Raw genomic sequence first — 17962 nt, 5'->3', positions numbered from 1 at the left:
GCTCGGCGCCCCCATCACCACCTTCTCTTCTTGTTCTCACTGGTATTAGCAGGAACAGGTGGGAATGGGGGGCGGGCAGGCATTTCTTGCTCAGCCCCATGCTCCGTAACCTTGGTCCTACCTGCCTCCTGCTGCCTGGCTGTCTCCATGGTAACGAGAAGCCCAAGGTCCCTCTGGAATCACTAATTAACCCCATCGTTCCTTTATTACTTCCTCTCTGCTTCCCTTCCTCCTACTCCTCCCTCCTCTACCCACCATGCACCTTGCAGACCCTTCCTGAATACTCCCACCGTGGCCTGGGGGCTGGGCTCCCAGGGATGACCTTGGTAGGAGCTCCTCTGCCTGGAGAACCCCTGGGGGCGGGGGTGGGGTGGCCAGCTGAACGAACATTTCTCCATTTCAAGTGGACTGTCTCTCTGACTCCAGAGCTGGCGGATTTGTTCCCCCCTCTTCTTTTCAGCAGTTTCCTTTTCACCCTTGTAAGCCACAGGACTTTTATCACAGAGAAAAGCAAGCCCTGACTCTGAACAAATAAAAGCATTTCCTAAGGACAGAGATGAAGTCAACTTCTCTCTCTCTTTAAAATTTAATGAATGTGAAGTCAACTTCTCAAGGCCCCAGCTTCTCTCTCTCTCTTTTTAAAGTTTAATGCATGTGTTTATTTTAAAATCACGCTCAGAAGGAACACTTGTTTGTCATAAAATAAACCAAAAATCATCCGTAATGAATGTCATCACCCAGAAAAACTACCGTTAGCATTTAAATGTCATTCTTGCTCATTTTGTGCACCCCACGTAGACGCAGACGCACTCAAATACACACAGACACACACACACACACATAGATGCACACAGATAGACACAGACACACTCAGATACTCACACAAAGATACACACAGACACACACAGACAGATGCACAAACAGATACACATAGACACCCACAGACACACCCACACAGAGACCCCCAGTGCAGGCACATGCTGACTTGCCGGCAGCCTGACGCCACGCCCCTGCTCATCACCAGCAAGGAGCAGCATCTCCACTCCTAGTCTTCAACCGTCCATCCGTCACCACGTTCCCGGGCATCTGGGTTGGGGAAGCCGTGCAAGAGCCCTGGGCCGATGTCCTCACTGCAGGACTTCTCAGAGCCTTGAGCGCTGACGTGCCTAGAGGTGGAGTGTGTTTTCTGTCTGCTCCCACACTCTGCTGACCCTGTCGCCTGGGACCCCGTTATGCACGACGGGTGGATGCTGTTTCCCCATTCTGAACATCTTTATGGGATACCCCCTCTGCATGCAGCTCTGCTCTAGGGCCTGGGGACTGCAGAGGACAAGGCAACACAGCTCCGTCCTGGAGCAGTCACCCCAGATTGAATGGGGGTGAGAAAAGGACAGGGCCAGGGGGCCACGCCAGCCTCGACATGCTCCCCGGAGCCCCTGAGCCTGTACGAGCCTGTCCTGAGGCCAGAGGCATCAGCCGTGGGTCCAGGCTGTCAGGGGCTCTGGGGAGGGTCTTTGCTGACATGGCACACAGCCAGGCTCTTCTTGCTGGGGTGAAATCTCCTTGGGCGGGCCTGGGGTGGCAGAGCCCTCTGTGTGGGTTCCTTCACCCCACCCCCACCCACCCCCGCCACATGCTTCCTGCTAAAGGTTTTCGATGAGCTTCTCGGTAAATTTCATTTGGTCAGCGTGGTCTGTGATTAGATCTTTTAAGATCTGGATCCGGTTCTGGTCATTCGCAAAGGAGAATAAATTAGCTTCAAATCCGGGGATGTGCCAGGAGCAGCCACAGGGAGCTGGCCATCCTGGGCTGGGGGGGGACGTGTGCCCTCCTGGCCTGGCCCTGCAGCGGGGGATTTGAGGGGGGAACCCAGGGGAGGCCTCAGAAAGTAGGTGGAGGCCAAGCCGGCTCTCCCGAGACCGGAAGAGGCCGTGGATGTATCTGGGAGGAGCAGGGATGTGCCTGCCTCTGATGGGCTGTGGGAGGCCCAGCCTCTGTGCTTCCCACGTGGAGAAGGGAGCGGGGAGGGCTTGCCTGCTCCTCTGGCAGGGAGTGGAGGGAGCTGGGGACCCAGAGGCTCGGCCACTGCTCCGTGGTACCAGCCCAGCCCTCCTCATTTGTTGCCTTCGGAACCCTCCCCTCTGCCTGGGGGTCCGTGAGGAGCAGAGCTCCCTTAGGCTGTGTTCCTAACGAGCCTTGTTCTGCCTGATTGAAGATGACAGCCGCTTGTGGGAAGGTACCCGGCATCCCTGTAAAGGCCCACGCTACAGACTCTCACGGGCTTTTCATCACCTTGGTAACCTGTGCCATCTTGAGTCTCACCTGGGTTTAAGGGGCTTGTGCCGCCTGCCCGTCGGGGGCTGGGGTGTCGGCGACACAGGTGACCCCCCGGGGGCTGACGCCTGAGGCCCTTCTTGGGCAGCATTGGGGGGGACAATGGAGCAGGGGGTACAGTCATGTTCTGCTGACGGGGAATGCCCCGGCCAGCGTGGCCACACCAACAGTACCAGAGCAGCGAGGGGGGCTGATGGAAGGGGTGAAGACACATCTGTGAGTGACCTTATGAGCCTGTCTTAGTCGGCCTGGGCTGCTAGGCTGTGAACTGCGAGGCTCAAACAATAGACAGTTATTTCTCACATTTCTAGAGGCTGGAATTCCGAGACCAAGGTGCCAGCCCTTTGGGTTCCTGGCTTGGAGATGGTCACCTTCTCCCTGTGTTCCCCCATGGCAGAAAATGCTGATATCACATCTTATAAAGACACTAATGTCCTTATAAAACACCACAGGGGCCCCAAGTGTCAAGACTTCATTGCCTTTTATGGATAGATCTATAAATAGTCTTCCATCGTGTTTATCACACTCACCCATTGATGAACATGTGAGCTGGTTCTACCTTCTGGCTGTTGGCAATAATGCTTCTATGCAGATTTATGTGCAGGTTTTTGGGTGGGCATATACTTTTCTCTTGTTCTCTTCATTTTTCTTACATACGAAGGAGTAGAATTGCTGATTATCTGGGTCGTGAAGATCTTTTTTCTACAGTTCTTCTGTGTATTCTTGCCACCTCTTCTTGATATCTTCTGCTTCTGTTAGGTCCATACCATTCCTGTCCTTTATTGAACCCATCTTTGCATGAAATATTCCCTTGGTGTCTCTAATTTTCTTGAAGAGATCTCTAGTCCTTCCCATTCAATTGTTTTCCTCTATTTCTTTGCACTGATCACTGAGGAAGACTTTCTTATCTCTCCTTGCTATTCTTTGGAACTCTGCATTCAAATGGTTATAATTTTCCTTTTCTCCTTTGCTTTTCACTTTTCTTTCCACGCTATTTGTAAGACCTCCTCAGACAGCCATTTTGCTTTTTTGTATTTCTTTTTCTTGGGGATGGTCTTGATTCCTATCTCCTGTACAATGTTACGAACCTCTGTCTATAGTTCATCAGGCTCTCTGCCTATCAGATCTAGTCTCTTAAATCTATTTCTCACTTCCACTGTATAATCGTTAGGGATTTGACTTTAGGTCATATCTGAATGGTCTAGTGGTTTTCACTACTTTCTTCAATTTCAGTCTGAATTTGGCAATAAGGAGTTCTTGATCTGAGCCATGGTCAGCTCCCGGTCTTGTTTTTGCTGACTCTGTAAAGCTTCTCCACCTTTGACTGCAAAGAATATAATCAATCTGATTTCGGTGTTGGCCATCTGGTGATGTCCATGTGTAGAGTCTTCTCTTGTGTTGTTGGAAGAGGGTGTTTGCTATGACCAATGCATTCTCTTGGCAAAACTCTAATAGCCTTTGCCCTACTTCATTCTGTACTCCAAGGCCAGATTTGCCTGTTACTCCAGGTGTTTCTTGACTTCCTACTTTTGCATTCCAGTCCCCTATAATGAAAAGGACATCTTTTTTTGGGTGTTAGTTCTAAAAGGTCTTGTAGGTCTTCATAGAACCGTTCAACTTCAGCTTCTTCAGCATTACTGGTTGGGGCATAGGCTTGGATTACCATGATATTGAATGGTTTGCCTTGGAAACGAACAGAGATCATTCTGTCATTTTTGAGATTGCATCCAAGTACTGCACTTTGGACTCTTTTGTTGACCATGATGGCTACTCCATTTCTTCTAAGGGATTCCTGCCCACAGTAGTAGATATAATGGTCATCTGAGTTAAATTCTCCCATTCCAGTCCATTTCAGTTTGCTGATTCCTAGAATGTCAACGTTCACTCTTGCCATCTCCTGTTTGACCACTTCCAATTTGCCTTCATTCATGGACCTTACATTCCAGGTTCCTATGCAATGTTGCTCTTTACAGCATCGGACCTTGCTTCTATCACCAGTCACATCCACAGCTGGGTGTTGTTTTTGCTTTGGCTGCATCCCTTCATTCCTTCTGGAGTTATTTCTCTACTGATCTCCAGTGGTATATTGGGGACCTATTCACCTGGGGAGTTCATCTTTTGGTGTCCTGTCTTTTTGCCTTTTCATACTGTTCATGGGGTTCTCAAGGCAAGAATACTGAAGTGGTTTTCCATTCCCTTCTGCAGTGGACCACATTCTGTCAGACCTCTCCATAATGACCCATCCATCTTGGGTGGCCCCACACAGCATGGCTTAGTTTCACTGAGTTAGACAAGGCTGTGGTCCATGTGATTAGATTAGTTAGTTTTTTGCTATTGTGGTTTCGGCTGTCTGCCCTCTGATGCCCTCTCTCAGCGCCTACCATCTTACTGGGGCTTCTCTTCTCTTGGACGTGGGATATCTCTTCACGTGGGTTATATGGTAGCTTTATGTTTACCTTTTGGAGTCACTGACACTGTTTTCCCAGCGGCTGCACCATTTTATATTCCCACCATCAATGTACAATGGTTCCAATTTCTCCACAGCCTCGCCAGTACTGGTTATTTTTCATTTTTTTTTTTTTTTTAAATTAGACCTGGTGGCCCCGGTGGTAGAGAATCTGCCTGCAGTGTGGGAGGCTTGGTTGATCCCTGGGTAGGGAAGATCCCCTGGAGAAGGGAACGGCTACCCACTCCAGTATTCTTGCCTGGAAAATCCCATGGACAGAGGAGCCTGGCAGGCTACCGTCCATGGGGTCTCAAAGAGTTGGACACAACTGAGCAACTCACATTTTCACTTTCACTGGTGGGCGTGAAGTAGTATCTTGTAGGCATTTGGACTTGCATTTCCTTAATGACAGTGGTAGTAAGCATCTTTGATTTGCTTCTTGGCTGTTGCTGTATCTTCTTTGGAAGAAAATGTCGCTTCACGTCGTTTGCCCATTTTTTAACTGAGCCCTTTGTCTTTTTGTTGTTGAGCTGTAAGAATTCTTGATATATTCTGGATCCTCAGCCCCTATCAGATCTATGATTTGCAGCTATTCTCTCCCATCTGTAGTTTATCTTTCCACTTTCTGTCATGCTGAAGACAGTATTTTGGGGTGATTTCTTTGGTACCTTGTAGAAATAAACCCGGGTGTGGCTCAGCTAGTAAAGAATCCGCCTGCAATGCGAGAGACCTGGGTTCGACTCCTGGGTTGTGAAGATCCCCTGGAGAAGGGAAGGCTACCCACTCCAGTATTCTGGCCTGGAGAATCTATACAGACTGAATCTATACTATACAATCCATGGGGTTGCAAGGAGTCAGACGCGACTGAGTGACTTTCACTTTCATGCCGAAATAAGTCAAACCAGCCAGTGTCCTTTGTTTTGATTATTTTGCTATTTTAATTGAGTTGGATGGATTTTAAGAACAATAAAAACAGTAAAACACTCATGGAGAAAAGCGAGCAATACAGAGATATGAAAATGACCTGTCATTTTCACCCCCCTGTCCTATCCCTCCCCTGGGGAAGTAACGTTAGCTCGGTGTCCCGAGATTCAGGTGCGGGGACCTGGCCCCCTCTGCCTCCTGGGGGTGGTGGAGACGGGAGAAGTGGCTGCCTCCGGAGGTGGGTCTCTGCTCCCAGGTCTGGCCCCCAGTGGGCAGGGGCACGTCCGCACGCACACGCCCTGGACGGCCTGGAGCGTCACGGGCCCCGACCCCTCCCCACGGTGTGGACTGTCCGCTCATGGCCGGCCTGCGCACCTGCGTCGGCGGTGGGGGCTGGCTGTGGCCCCAGCTGATGCGGCAGATCCGAGTCCCCCTCCCCGGCAGACACACCTCTGCTTTCTGCTTCTTCCAGGCCGGGGAGAAGCACTACCACCCTCTGTGCGCGCTATGTGTCCGGTGCGGCCGGATGTTCGCAGAAGGCGAGGAGATGTACCTGCAAGGTAAGAAGAGGAGTGTGCCGCCCGGGACCCGGGGGCACCAGACTGGCGCTCGGGGATCCACGCCCTGTTCCGGTGCGCTGGCGGGTCAGTGAGCTTTCCTGCTGCTTAGGGAGCCCTGCCTCCCAGCGGGGATGGGTGTCAGGGCTGGCAGGCTCTCCCCACAGGGACCCTATTCAAGAGCAGGACCCAGAACTGGTGGACGTGTGGGTCCCAGTAGCATGCGGCCTGTGGTCACTTCAAAGCCTGTCCTGAAAGGCCCTTAGCAGGGCAGGGGTCAGGCAAGTCTCAGGGTTCCCCCCCACCCCTCCCTCTAACCCTGCAAGCTGATGAGAGGGTATGGAGGCCACCGGCTGCTCCTGAGGCTTCTTTCCCGGTCAGGGGAGTCACCAAAGCATCGGTAAAGAGAGCTTTAGAGAAAGGCCTGGCCAACCTTCACACGCATTCCGTGGGAAATCCTGGAGGCATTCACCATTCAAATCACAGTAACCATAGAAAAAGGCGTCCTGGGGCCCCAGACCGGGAGAAACAGCAGGTCACGGCCAGGCGTCCCCTCCCTCCTTCTGCAGGGGGCCTTCTTTGTAGCTCATGGCTGCTTGTTTAAAAAAAAAAAAAAAAACTATATCAACACTCAGACCGGAGCACCCAGCTCCCAGCTGTTTCTTCACGTGTTTATTGCCCAGGGTGCGGGCAGGTCTCCTTTGAACTGCACCTAGTTTTATCATTTTGATGAACCTCTCCCCCACCACCACCACCTGTGGCTTATTCATTCCTGACCTTGATAAAGAAAGATGGTTCACATGCTTGTCAAAAAGGTAGGAAGATGGTATACAGGTCATGGCAGTTGGGGAGAGGGATCCGGCTGAATTCGCCAAGGACGGTGCAGGGGATTTATAGCCAAGGCGCTGGGGGTTGGGGAAATAGGTGGATGGAAAATTATCAAGAGGAGAGCCAGAGGGGGACCCCTTGCTGAAGGCAGGCAGGGGCCTAGAGGCCAAGTCAGAGGTGGGGGCTGAGGAGCTTGGGCATCTATCAAGGGTTGGGGAGTCCCCGCACCCCCCCGCTAAGGCAGCTCAGCTGGATTCTCCCTGGACCTGGGTTCGCAGGTTGAAGGCCTTCCCCGAGGGGCCCAGCAGGATGGTTGGATGCTGAGACCCCTCCCCCACCCCCACTGCGGTCACAGCGTCTTTTCTGTCTCGTGACCCTGGAGGCAAGCCGAGCGGGCTGCACAGTGGCCCCCAGATGGGCCGTGGGATGACCTCACCCGGGGACCGTGTGGCACACAGGCCTGCTTTTCTGAGACAAGCTCGGGAGCCGACGTCAGCCAGGACGGCCTGGTCCCCGTGTCCCCTCTTGTTCTTTAGTCTTAAGAGCTTATCAAAGGGGCCCTTTAGGCCCCTCCCAGCTGTGCCGGGATGTCTTGGGTGGGGAGGAGGCCCCCTGCAGCCCGAGGCGCCCACCCCCCACCGCGACAGCGCTTTCGGGACGTGCTGACACCAAACACGCGGCAGCTCGGGACACGAGCTCGCCATCAAGGGGACCCAGTCTCAGGACAAAGATGCTCTTCATGGCTCTGTGCTGAGGCCGGCTCCCTGTTTCTAAAGCCGGACCTGCCCTGACCTTCTGTGGGGTGTTGAAGCCTGTCCCCTCCCCAGCCTCCTGTTCTCCAGTCTGTGCCCTGAGGGTGCAGACCCGGTGGGTGGTTTTCACGCCTGCTCCATGGAGCACAGGAGTTGCGTGGCAAGGCCCCCGCCCTGCACAGACGCAGTGAGACCCGCAGCCTCCACCTGCATGCTGGGGCTCCAGGAGAATGTGTTTGATGGGTGAATCCCGAGCAGTAAAAGCTCAGAGGAGCAGGGTCCCGAGCCCTCTGGCCTCCGAGCGAGATGAGGCAGCCCTCCCCCACAAACTCCCACCAAATACCAGCCCCGCCGCCCACCCCTGGACGCACCTGCCTGTCTGCAGACTTGGTACACAGGGGAGGAGGTTGGCGCTCACTCATTATCAGAGGTGGCTGTTATGTTAGTCTCAGTCGTGTCCCGCTCTTTTGCAGCCCCACGGACTGTAGCCCACCAGGCTCTTCTGTCCATGGGATTCTCCAGGCAAGAATACCGGAGTGGGTTGCCATTTCCTCCTCCAGGGGATCTTCCTGACCCAGGGACTGAATTTGAGTCTTCTGGGCGGGTGGATTCTTTACCACTGAGCCACAGGGAAGCCCAATTATCGGGGGTACTCAGATTAAAATAACGATTAGATGCTATGTTCCCCACTGGATCAACAAAAGTTAAAAGGACCAATGCACCCCGCTGTTTGGAGAACTGGAGTAGACAGGCCTCTTACCTGGCTGGTGGAGCAAAAATTGTGAAATTGCCAAAATGCCTCAAAGAGCCTTAAAAATGCCCACACTCTCTAAGCCAGGACCCACGTTTAGGAAGCTTTCAAGTCAGTAAGAGAGATGAAGTGGAACTTGTGTTTCATGGAGTTCCTACAACTTTATTTAGAAATAAAACGTCGGAAATAACAGGGAGCAGATAAAGAGATTCCTATTGATCCTTACGATCAATAGGAATATTATGGAATATATTGGAAAATATATATGGAAAAATAATAGGAATATTATGCAGCCCTTAAAAGTTACACTTTTGATATTTAATTATGTGGAGGAACACTAAGACATTTTAAATCAAAAATCACAGAATAAAAAACTGTGTTGCTGCTGCTGCTGCTGCTAAGTCACTTCAGTCGTGTCCGACTCTGTGTGACCCTACAGATGGCAGCCCACCAGGCTCCCCCGTCCCTGGGATTCTCCAGGCAAGAACACTGGAGTGGGTTGCCATTTCCTTCTCCAGTGCATGAAAGTGAAAATTGAAAGTGAAGTCGCTCAGTCGTGTCTGACTCTGTGCGACCCCATGGACTGCAGCCCACCAGGCTCCTCCGTCCATGGGATTTTCCAGGCAAGAGTACTGGAGTGGGGTGCCATCACCTTCTCCGAAACTGTGTGCAAACATTGTATTTAATGTGCACGCGTACACTGGACGACAGCAAGTAGGAGACCACAGATGACTCTCATTTCTTTAAGGTCTTGTTTAAATTTTAATAAGGAGTATCTATTACCAGGAGTTCTCTGGTGGGTCCAGCAGCTTAGCCTCCTCACTACCAGTGCAGGGGGCACAAGTTCAATCTCTGGCCAGGGAACTAGATCCCACGTGCTGCAACTAAGGATCCTCCATGATCCTAAGACTTGCGGCAACCAGATAAGAAATTTTTTTTTTTTAAAAAAAGAACATCTATTACCTTTGTAATCATAAACTATTTTTTTAAAAAGAAAAGCTATGCACACATCAATCAAATCCCAGTCTGTCTGGGAACTCCAAGTTGGTGCAGATGTTGTTCCAGGGAGGGGCAGAAATGAGCTCCCTTCCCAAGTGTTAACTCGGGTGACCTAGAGGCTTTGCAGGCAGAAACAGGGTGTCGCTCCTTCCTGCCACAGGTTTAAGGCCCGCTAGTGTGTCTACTCTGCGTGGCTTGTTCGGGGGACCTGAGAGGGCATGGACACAACTCCCATCTCCCAAGGGGGCGTGGGCTGGCCTGGCACCGGTGGGCGGACGCCTTCTACCCGCAGAGGGCGTGCGAGTGGGCTGTGGGTGGGTGGAGGGCGCAAGGGGGTCAGGCTGAGTTTCAGCGAGGGGGGGAGCAGTTATCACCTGAAGTTATTACCCTTGTTTCATTGCATTAAGTTCTCCCAGTGGTCTGCTGAGGTAGGATTATTGTTGGCCGCGTGTGAAGGTGGGAAAAGCCTGAGGTCTAGGGAGGTCGAGTTTGAATTAGAGAAGAGCAGGACCCTTGGGTGGGGTCAGGGGAGGGTGCTAGTGGTAAAGAACACGCCTGCCAGTGCAGGAGACATAAGAGATACCGCGTGATCCTTGGGTGGGGAAGGTCCCCTGGAGGAGGGCACCCCACCCCAGTATTCTTGCCTGGAGAATCCCATGGACAGAGGAGCCTGGCGGGCTATGCTCCATAGAGGCAGACACAATGAAGCACCTTAGCATACACGCAGGGCCCTTGCAGCCGTTGGGGACCTGTGACCTTGATGGTGGGGCCATAGACGGGGAAGCTGGGTGGGGCCGGCATGACTGAGACAGCTCAGACACCCCGGGAATCAGTGAGGGGCTGGGCCCCGGCCCGCAGTGCCACTCTCCAGCCCACACTTCAGGTTCCCACCTGAGGGTCCTCCTTCCCGCCTTCCAGCTGAGAGCCCCGCCCCAAAGCCGTCTTCTCCCATACAGGTCACACCCAGCTCCAGCCTCCACCGGGCCCCAGGCTGGGCCTGGCCACTGCCCACCTCACGGAGAGGAGCAGGTGGAGGCCACACAGCAGCCCCCTTTATCTGCTGCCTGAATTGTCTGGCTCTGAATAGAAGCCACACACAGAGCCCTCCTCGAAGGCCTCCTCTGGGTGCTGGGCATCCGAGGGATCCCATGGGAGCATTGGCTCATGGTGAAGCACTACCTGTTTATTCCATGTCGCCAGTGGGACTGTGAGCCCCTGGGCCCTGAGAGCCCCAGACCCAGGAGCAACTTGCACAGAGGAGAGGGTGGGCCCAGTGTGAGCAGCACAGAGGAGGGGGCGGGTCCAGTGTGACCAGATCAGAGGAGGGGGCGGGGCCAGTGTGATCATCACAGAGGAGGGGGCGGGGCCAGTGTGATCAGCACAGAGGAGGGGGCGGGGCCAGTGTGATCATCACAGAGGAGGGGATGGGGCCAGTGTGACCATCACAGAGGAGGGGGTGGGCCCAGTGTGATCAGCACAGAGGAGGGGGCGGGGCCCAGTGTGATCAGCACAGATGAGGGGGGTGGGGCCAGTGTGACCATCACAGAGGAGGGGGTGGCGCCCAGTGTGACCATCAAAGAGGAGGGCGGTGGGGCCCCAGTGTGGACACTGACCCCCTCCTGCTGACCGCCTCCACTGTCCTACATCTGGGAAGGAAGGGAAGTTGCTCAGTCATGTCCAACTCTTTGCAGCCCCATGGGCCTACCATGCTCCTCCGTCCATGGGATTTCATCTGGCAATCCACACTAACTCTTCCTCTCGGGAATCTGTCTGCAGGCTCCTCCATTTGGCACCCGGCCTGTCGACAAGCAGCCAGAACTGAAGATAAAAACAAGGTTGGTGGAATTCTCCCGATGCCCTTTCCCCAGCCTCTGAGCGACATTACACAGTTAAGGGGGTGCTGACTTGCCTGCAGGCTCAGTGGTCAGTCCCAGCAGGCCGTGGGGCAGGTGGCCTGAGGCCCACGAGTGTCCAGGTGGAAAGAGCAGGTCAGCTGCTGGCCGGCCCGGGGGCTCCCTGCCCTGGCCCTCCTTCGTCTGGTGGATGCCTGTGGCTGTGCAAGTTCAGGGACCACTGGAAAGGTAGCGGATCTCTAAGAGTCCCCAGGAACATCCATGCTTCTGATGCCAACAGCTGCTTCACAGGGTCTCCCCAACTGCCTTCTGGTTCGATAACAAGTTAGAAGGACTCAGTGCAAAGTGTCACAGCCCAGTTACAGTTTATCCCGGGAAGGATGGCGTGGACTCAGCCCAGCGTGAGGCAGGGTCCGGGGGGAGGTCTGGACCCAGGTTGCCACCGTCCTCTCCTGGTGGAGTCCGGATTCCCCACCTCCCAGTGCCGGCACACACGAGGCGTTGCCAACCAGGGAAGCCCTGTGGCCGGAGATCTTATCGGGACTCTGTTAGTCAGTGGACTGCTTTATTGATTGATTGCCATGTGGTTGCTTTCACTCTCCCGGTGACATCACACAGGACCACCAGCATCTCAGGGCTGGTCTTTCTGGCGTGACCCACCCCACCCTGAGACCTTGGGGGTGTGATGAGCACCCTACCCCCGAACATAGAGCTCTTACCAGGTATGACACTGATCACCTTCCAGAAGCAAGGCAGGACCCCTGTCTAGGCCAGGCCAGCCCTCCCTCTGGGCCAGGTGCAACTTCATCCCGCAGAGGCCCTGCTGGGGCACCCAGCCAGAGGTGCTGCGTGAGGGAGAGGGCTGGACCGCCTCGGGGCCCTCCTGGGCTGATGTCCCCAAGAGAGATAGAAATCAGTGCCTCAACAAACAAGTGATGCAATGGGCTGGTGGGACCAGAGAGCAGGGGAAGGACCAGCTTTTCTGGGGATGGTGGCGGGGGGACACGGAGGGGTCCTTCGGAGGAGTTGAGCGGGAGCGGAGCCTGGGAGATAAGATAGCGCCAGCCCTGAAGAGAGGTGGGGGGTCCCTGGCAGGGCTGGGGGCTCAGGCAGAGGCCCTGGGGCAGAGCAGGCCAGCTCCCTTGGCTGGGGCGGTCAGCAGGGCAGGGGTCCTCTGCCCACACATGCAGAAACACATTCCTCCAGCCGGGGCCACCCACTTGTGCCTGGCATCCGGCCTCCCAGCAAACTCCTCCTGTGGGCTCTCAGATTTGCCTAGAATATCATCCCCTGAAACCTCGCAGATGCCTCCGCTCACACCCTCTTCCCCTGGAGCCTCCTCTCCAGGCTCCAGGTTCCTACATCTTGAACCCCCTGGCCCCGAGCCGAGCCCTGGCAGATGAGAGAGAAGTGTTTGCAGGATGAAGGGAGGAAACGAATCTAGGTGAACTGCAGCCCTGGGGCCCCCCAGGCCCCTCGAGGGGAGGCATGACAGCCAGCTTTGCTCTGTCAGGGACCACCCACACCCCTGCACAACCCCCGCTGGGATCCACACCGTGCAGACCCCAGGAGCGAGTGCACATGCCCCCACACTCCGGGGGGGTGAGTGGTGTGTGACCCACAGAACTCCTGGCCTCGTCCCAGCGACCCCCGGCCTCCCACGCCACCCCCCCCATGAGGGGCGCCCAGGCATCGCCAAGACTTTGAAAGTCGCCAAACAGGCTACGGGTGAGCCACTGGGCAGATGGGCCCTTGAAGACCCTGGTGACTCAAATGCCTCATAGTGGCGGCGGGTCTGCATCCAGATGGGGAAATGACAGCTGGGGGACTGCAGGGTGGCCGACATGCCTGCGGGAAATCAAGCGGGGTGTGCGGAGTCACTCTGGGATTCCCACAAGAGCTGGGACCCAGGCCTCTCGGAATCAAGGCTGGGGGGAGCGCAGGGCTTGCTTTGCTGATGGCAGCTCCAGGTCAAGAGGTCAAGCTGAACAGCGGGTGGCGGTGTGATCCCTGAGTGGAGGGTGGGGGGGGCGGGGCTGAGCGGAGCGGAGGCTGGAGAGTGAGGCAGGGCCCCAGGATGAGCTTGGGAGGCAGACTGCTCTTGGGGAGGGAGGTCTCAGTGGCCCACCCTGAGGGTCTCTTGCACCTGCGTGCGTCAGAAGGGGACCACTGCCCAGAGGAAGTCTGGCCCTGAAGGACAGGGGCAGAGCTGTGCTGTGGGGGCACTCTACTGTTAGCTAGAGATGCTGGTTCTGCTCACCGAGTCCTTTAGTGACACTTCCACCATGGGAGCAAGGGGGTCCAGGGCTGCAGAGTCCCGCACTCTCAGCCATGGGGGGTGGCTGGGGCCCAAACGGAAACCATCCCCAGACCCAGCAGACGTGGTGGTGCCCAAGGCTGGGAATTTGCGGCGGAGGGGTTGGTTCGGAGATGCACCCTCATGAACGTTGTCCTGGGAGACGGGACAGGTCGCGGGCTGGTGGAGGGACCCTCCTCCTCGTGTGGGCCCCTCAGGGAGGGTGGGACCCACCACTTGAGCAGACGCTTGCCACGCCCGTTCTGAAAGAAGTCAGCGGAGGGAAAGTCTCTCTTTTCCTCTAGCGGTTGATCTCAGTGGGTTTGGAAGCTTCTGCTTTACATGGGTCCACCGTTTCATGATTCATTCATTCAGCACAGCTTCAGCGAGGGTCTGGCTCTGCCAAGCCCGGTTCTTGGCCTGGGGCACCGAGGTGATGTCACAAGTCCTGGCCCGAAGCTGCTGCTGATCGGAAGATAGAGGGAGGACCTGTGGACTTACCTGCAAGTCTCGTCCGAGGGCCGTGGGGACCGTCCCACTATACCCGGCCTGGCGTGAGGACCGGGGGAAAGGTGGCCGTGGGCCCGGGGCGGGAGGGCCCCATAGAGGGGACCAAGTGCCCAGGGTCCTCTGTGCCCTGCGCCTCCCCCGGCCGGGTCAGGGTGACCAGTGCCAGCCCCGGATGCTGCACCCCCTGTTGAGCTGGGCTCAGGGCCTGCGGGGAGCCCAGCTCAGGCCTGGAGGCAGCAGGCACGTCTGCTCTCTGCCTGGAGCCCCGCCCTGGATGACCATGGGCCACTGGCCCAGCAGGAAGGAGACCTTCTGGGCGCTGGAGGCTGGCAGGACAGGGCAGAAAGAAGGACCATTGTCTTGGGGGCTGGTCACGGCCCCAGAGTTGGCTTCCGGGGCTCATCTCCACAGATGCTTCGGGAACATTGAGGGCAGAGGCCGGCAGCCTGGGACAGCTGTCCCTTGCTTCCGGCGACAGGATCCAGGCCCTGGTCATGCCCTGCGTGTCCCTTGGTTCACCCTCCCCACCCCTGCCCCTCAGAGCCTCTTCTGTCTTGCCTGAGAAATGAGAATAAACCCTGGGCAGGCCAGGCAACAAATGGACAGGGCAGTGGGTGGAAGGGGCAGTCAGTGTGCAGGGCAGTGAGTGGGCAGTGAGTGGCCAGAGGAGCAGGTGGACAGGGCAGTCAGTGGGCAGGGCAGTCAGTGGGCAGGGCAGTCAGTGGGCAGAGCAGCAGGTGGACAGGGCAGTCAGTGGGTAGGGTAGCAGGTGGACCGTGTGGTGGGTGGGCAGGGCAGTCAGTGGGCAGAGCAGTCAATGGGCAGGGCAGCGGGTGGACAGGGCAGTCAGTGGGCAGGGCAGTCAGTGGGCAGAGCAGCAGGTGGACAGGGCAGTCAGTGGGTAGGGTAGCAGGTGGACCGTGTGGTGGGTGGGCAGGGCAGTCAGTGGGCAGAGCAGTCAGTGGGTAGGGTAGCAGGTGGACAGGGTGGGCACAGATGACTTTCCCGGGCAATCGGGCCCCATGGAGACAGCTCTCCCAGCCAGCTGACCGCCCCTGGCCTGTGCAGCGGGAGAGAGCCGTGTTTTTCTGTAGTGTTTGTTGAGTGGGAGCCAGCTAACGAGCATGAACCTGCTGGACCCGGTCGGCTCTGGGTCAGCCTGGCGGGGTCTGCTGGGCAGCCGTCAGCCCCGGGGATACCGCAGAGGTGGCGTCACTCTCTCTGAGTCTGGCCTCCGGGCGGAGGTGGCTCCGCCGTAACCTGGCAACCCAGACGAGAGCTAAGTTGCCCATCTGGAGGGGTGCTCAGTGGTCAGCTAACTAGGCATGCCAGGCCCAGTGGACTCCAGGACTCTCCTCTGGCTCCAGAGGCCAGCTCGGGTCTCCCTGCGAGCGCACCAGGAGAGTGAGAGCAGCCCTTTCACTCCTGGAAGAACCCTGACTGCGTGCCCCCCCGGGGAGGGGTGCCCCCCAGGACAAGGATGCGCGTCCACTGAGGGTGCCCGGGGGGAGACCCGTCGGAAGGCTGTGGTCCTAACGGCCCGTCCACAGTGCCTCGCTGGGCATCGGATCGAACCCTCATTCAACACACGTTCACCAAGCGCCTGCTGTGCCTTCCAGGCTGGGCGCCAGGAACGCAGAGGTGAATGAAGCCGGCGGGTCCCTGGCCCTACAGCATCAGGCGGCGGGGAGACGGATGGGCCGGCTCCAGGGTGCAGGATGCTTGCCTGCGAGGTGGGGAGGGACGGGGCCCGCTGGATGGGCCTGGCGGGCGGGGTTGGGGGAGAAGCCGGCTTCCTGGAGCCAGGACTTGGCAGGTGTGCGGAAGGGTGGGTCACAGGGGCCGGCCCTGCTCTGGGGGTGGGGCCCCAGTCTGAGGAGCCATGAACAGGTGGGGATTGAAGGAGGGTTTCAGAGCCATGGGAAGGGGCGGCCCTGTGTCTGCTGAGTATCTGGAGAGGCCTCGGCGCGTGGAGAAGGTGGCCGGGGCAGGGAGAGGCCTCGGCGCGTGGAGAAGGTGGCCAGGGCAGGGAGAGGCCTCGGCGCGTGGAGAAGGTGGCCGGGGCAGGGAGAGGCCTCGGCGCGTGGAGAAGGTGTCTGGGGCAGGGCCAGCCTGGTGGCTTCTGCTCCGGTGGGACCAGAGGGAGCCTGGACGGGAGGGCTGGTCCCCTCCAGGCTGTGGCTGTCCGTGGTCACACCTACCCTGGGGGCGCACGCAGGTCCTGGCTGCTTACTGCGGGGCAGGTGGGAACCCAGAGGAGGAAGCCAGAGCCCCTGCACTGACCCTGGGGCCTCTGAGCAGAGAGAAGCCAGGCTTGGTGAGGCTGCCCCGGAGGCCTGAACACAAGGACAGGGAGACTGACCCTGGGCGAGGATGTTCCAGCGGAATTCGCAGTGGCTGCCGGGGTGGGAGAGCCTGAGCTGCCGTCGGAGCCCCTGTGACCCTGGGCAAACCACCAGCCTTCTCGGAGCCTCAGCTCCGCTTGGCTTTAACGTGGAGACGAGCGGGCGCTGACCTCTCTCTGTATGTCCACGGAGCCTGTAGGAGACCTTAATGAGAGCCAGGCGCCCCCCGACCCTGTTGTGGGACGGCGCTTCCTGGGGCCGGGCTGGGTGGACGGGGCTGGACGACTGCCCGGCCTCGGGCGGGTGTGAACAGCACCCCGGAGAAGGCAGCTGGGTGCTGGGTTTGACTGTGAGGCTCCTTTGGGCCGGTTGGAGGCAGGGCAGAGAGGAGATGAGAGAAAGCCCAGGTCTCCTGATTCTGGGGGAACCGCCTGGACTCAGCCCCACTCCGTCTGGGCTCCCGGACCCAGAGGACATCGCGGTGGGGTGGGGGGCACGCTGCTCTTCTCCCCGCCCCCCGTTTCTCCAGGGCTGGGAACTGGGTCATGGCGGGGACACCGTGTAGCCGCCCAGCTGCTCGGGACCCTGAAACGTGCAGGAAAAGCCGGACCCCCCTGCTGCCGTGCCAACAGCCCAGGCCCCCTTCCGCCGGGGTCGTGGTGTCAGTAACCCCGGTGCCACCCCGACAAAGCCAGGAAACGTCCCTCAGGGCCCGGGGGTCCGTTCTTGTGACTCTGCCGTTGCTCTCAGCTTCAGGGCGCTTTCTTCTGAAACACCCAGTGTTAGTCGGCTTTGTGAAGAAGGGACTTCCTGTCGTGAGCCGCAATCAGCTGAACTGAGATAAAAGCAAGGGTGATTCACCAGAGCCAAGCTGCGCCTCTGAGTCCTCAGCAATGGAAAGATCCTTCCAGGCAGGTTTTTCCGTTTCACAGAGGAGGAAGCTGAGAGTCTAAGGTTGTTTTCAGACGTGCCAAACAGACGCGCACAGCGTTTTTGCCTAGCCAAACAGGCAGCCTGGCCACCGGAACAGCGGTAAAACACAGACCCTGTGTTTTCCGCCTCCCACGATGCGTCTCCCTTGAAACGGCAGCTCGTGATGTGTGTCTTCCTGGGGGTGGCCGAGCCTCAGGGGTCAGGCTGAGCTTCTCGAGGGACCCCAGCCCCTTGCCAGCCTTTGCGAGCCTGTGGTCTGAGGGGACAGGCAGACCCCTGAGTCGATGCCCCGTCCCATGTGTGCAGCCGGGCCGTGGGGCCTCAGAGAGGATGCCAGGGTGATACCCGGGGAAAGGAGGCGGGCTGGACCGGCTGACGAGTGACCGAGCGCAGCAGTGACGACGGAGCTTCACGCCCTGTCCTTCTCTTTCCTT

General features: G+C 57.3%; 1 protein-coding gene across 31 annotated transcripts in view; it reads left to right on the top strand.

Moving 5' to 3' along the window:
- ABLIM2 (actin binding LIM protein family member 2) overlaps window positions 1-17962 on the top strand; it is a 158666-nt gene that overhangs the window by 74707 nt on the left and 65997 nt on the right. For all 31 annotated transcript variants that reach the window (XR_006265654.1, XR_006265652.1, XM_043447917.1 and 28 more), the window contains 2 exons: window positions 6177-6264; window positions 11368-11426. Coding sequence is in view for 29 of the 31 variants with exons in the window: in XM_043447917.1 (XP_043303852.1) it covers window positions 6177-6264; window positions 11368-11426 (147 nt within the window). In the remaining 2 variants the exon portion in view is untranslated. The remainder of the gene's footprint in view (window positions 1-6176; window positions 6265-11367; window positions 11427-17962) is intronic.

This window comes from Cervus canadensis, chromosome 26 (genome assembly GCF_019320065.1).
Source record: "Cervus canadensis isolate Bull #8, Minnesota chromosome 26, ASM1932006v1, whole genome shotgun sequence".
Taxonomy (NCBI): domain Eukaryota; kingdom Metazoa; phylum Chordata; class Mammalia; order Artiodactyla; family Cervidae; genus Cervus; species Cervus canadensis.
This window is presented reverse-complemented; position numbering and strand designations above follow the sequence as displayed.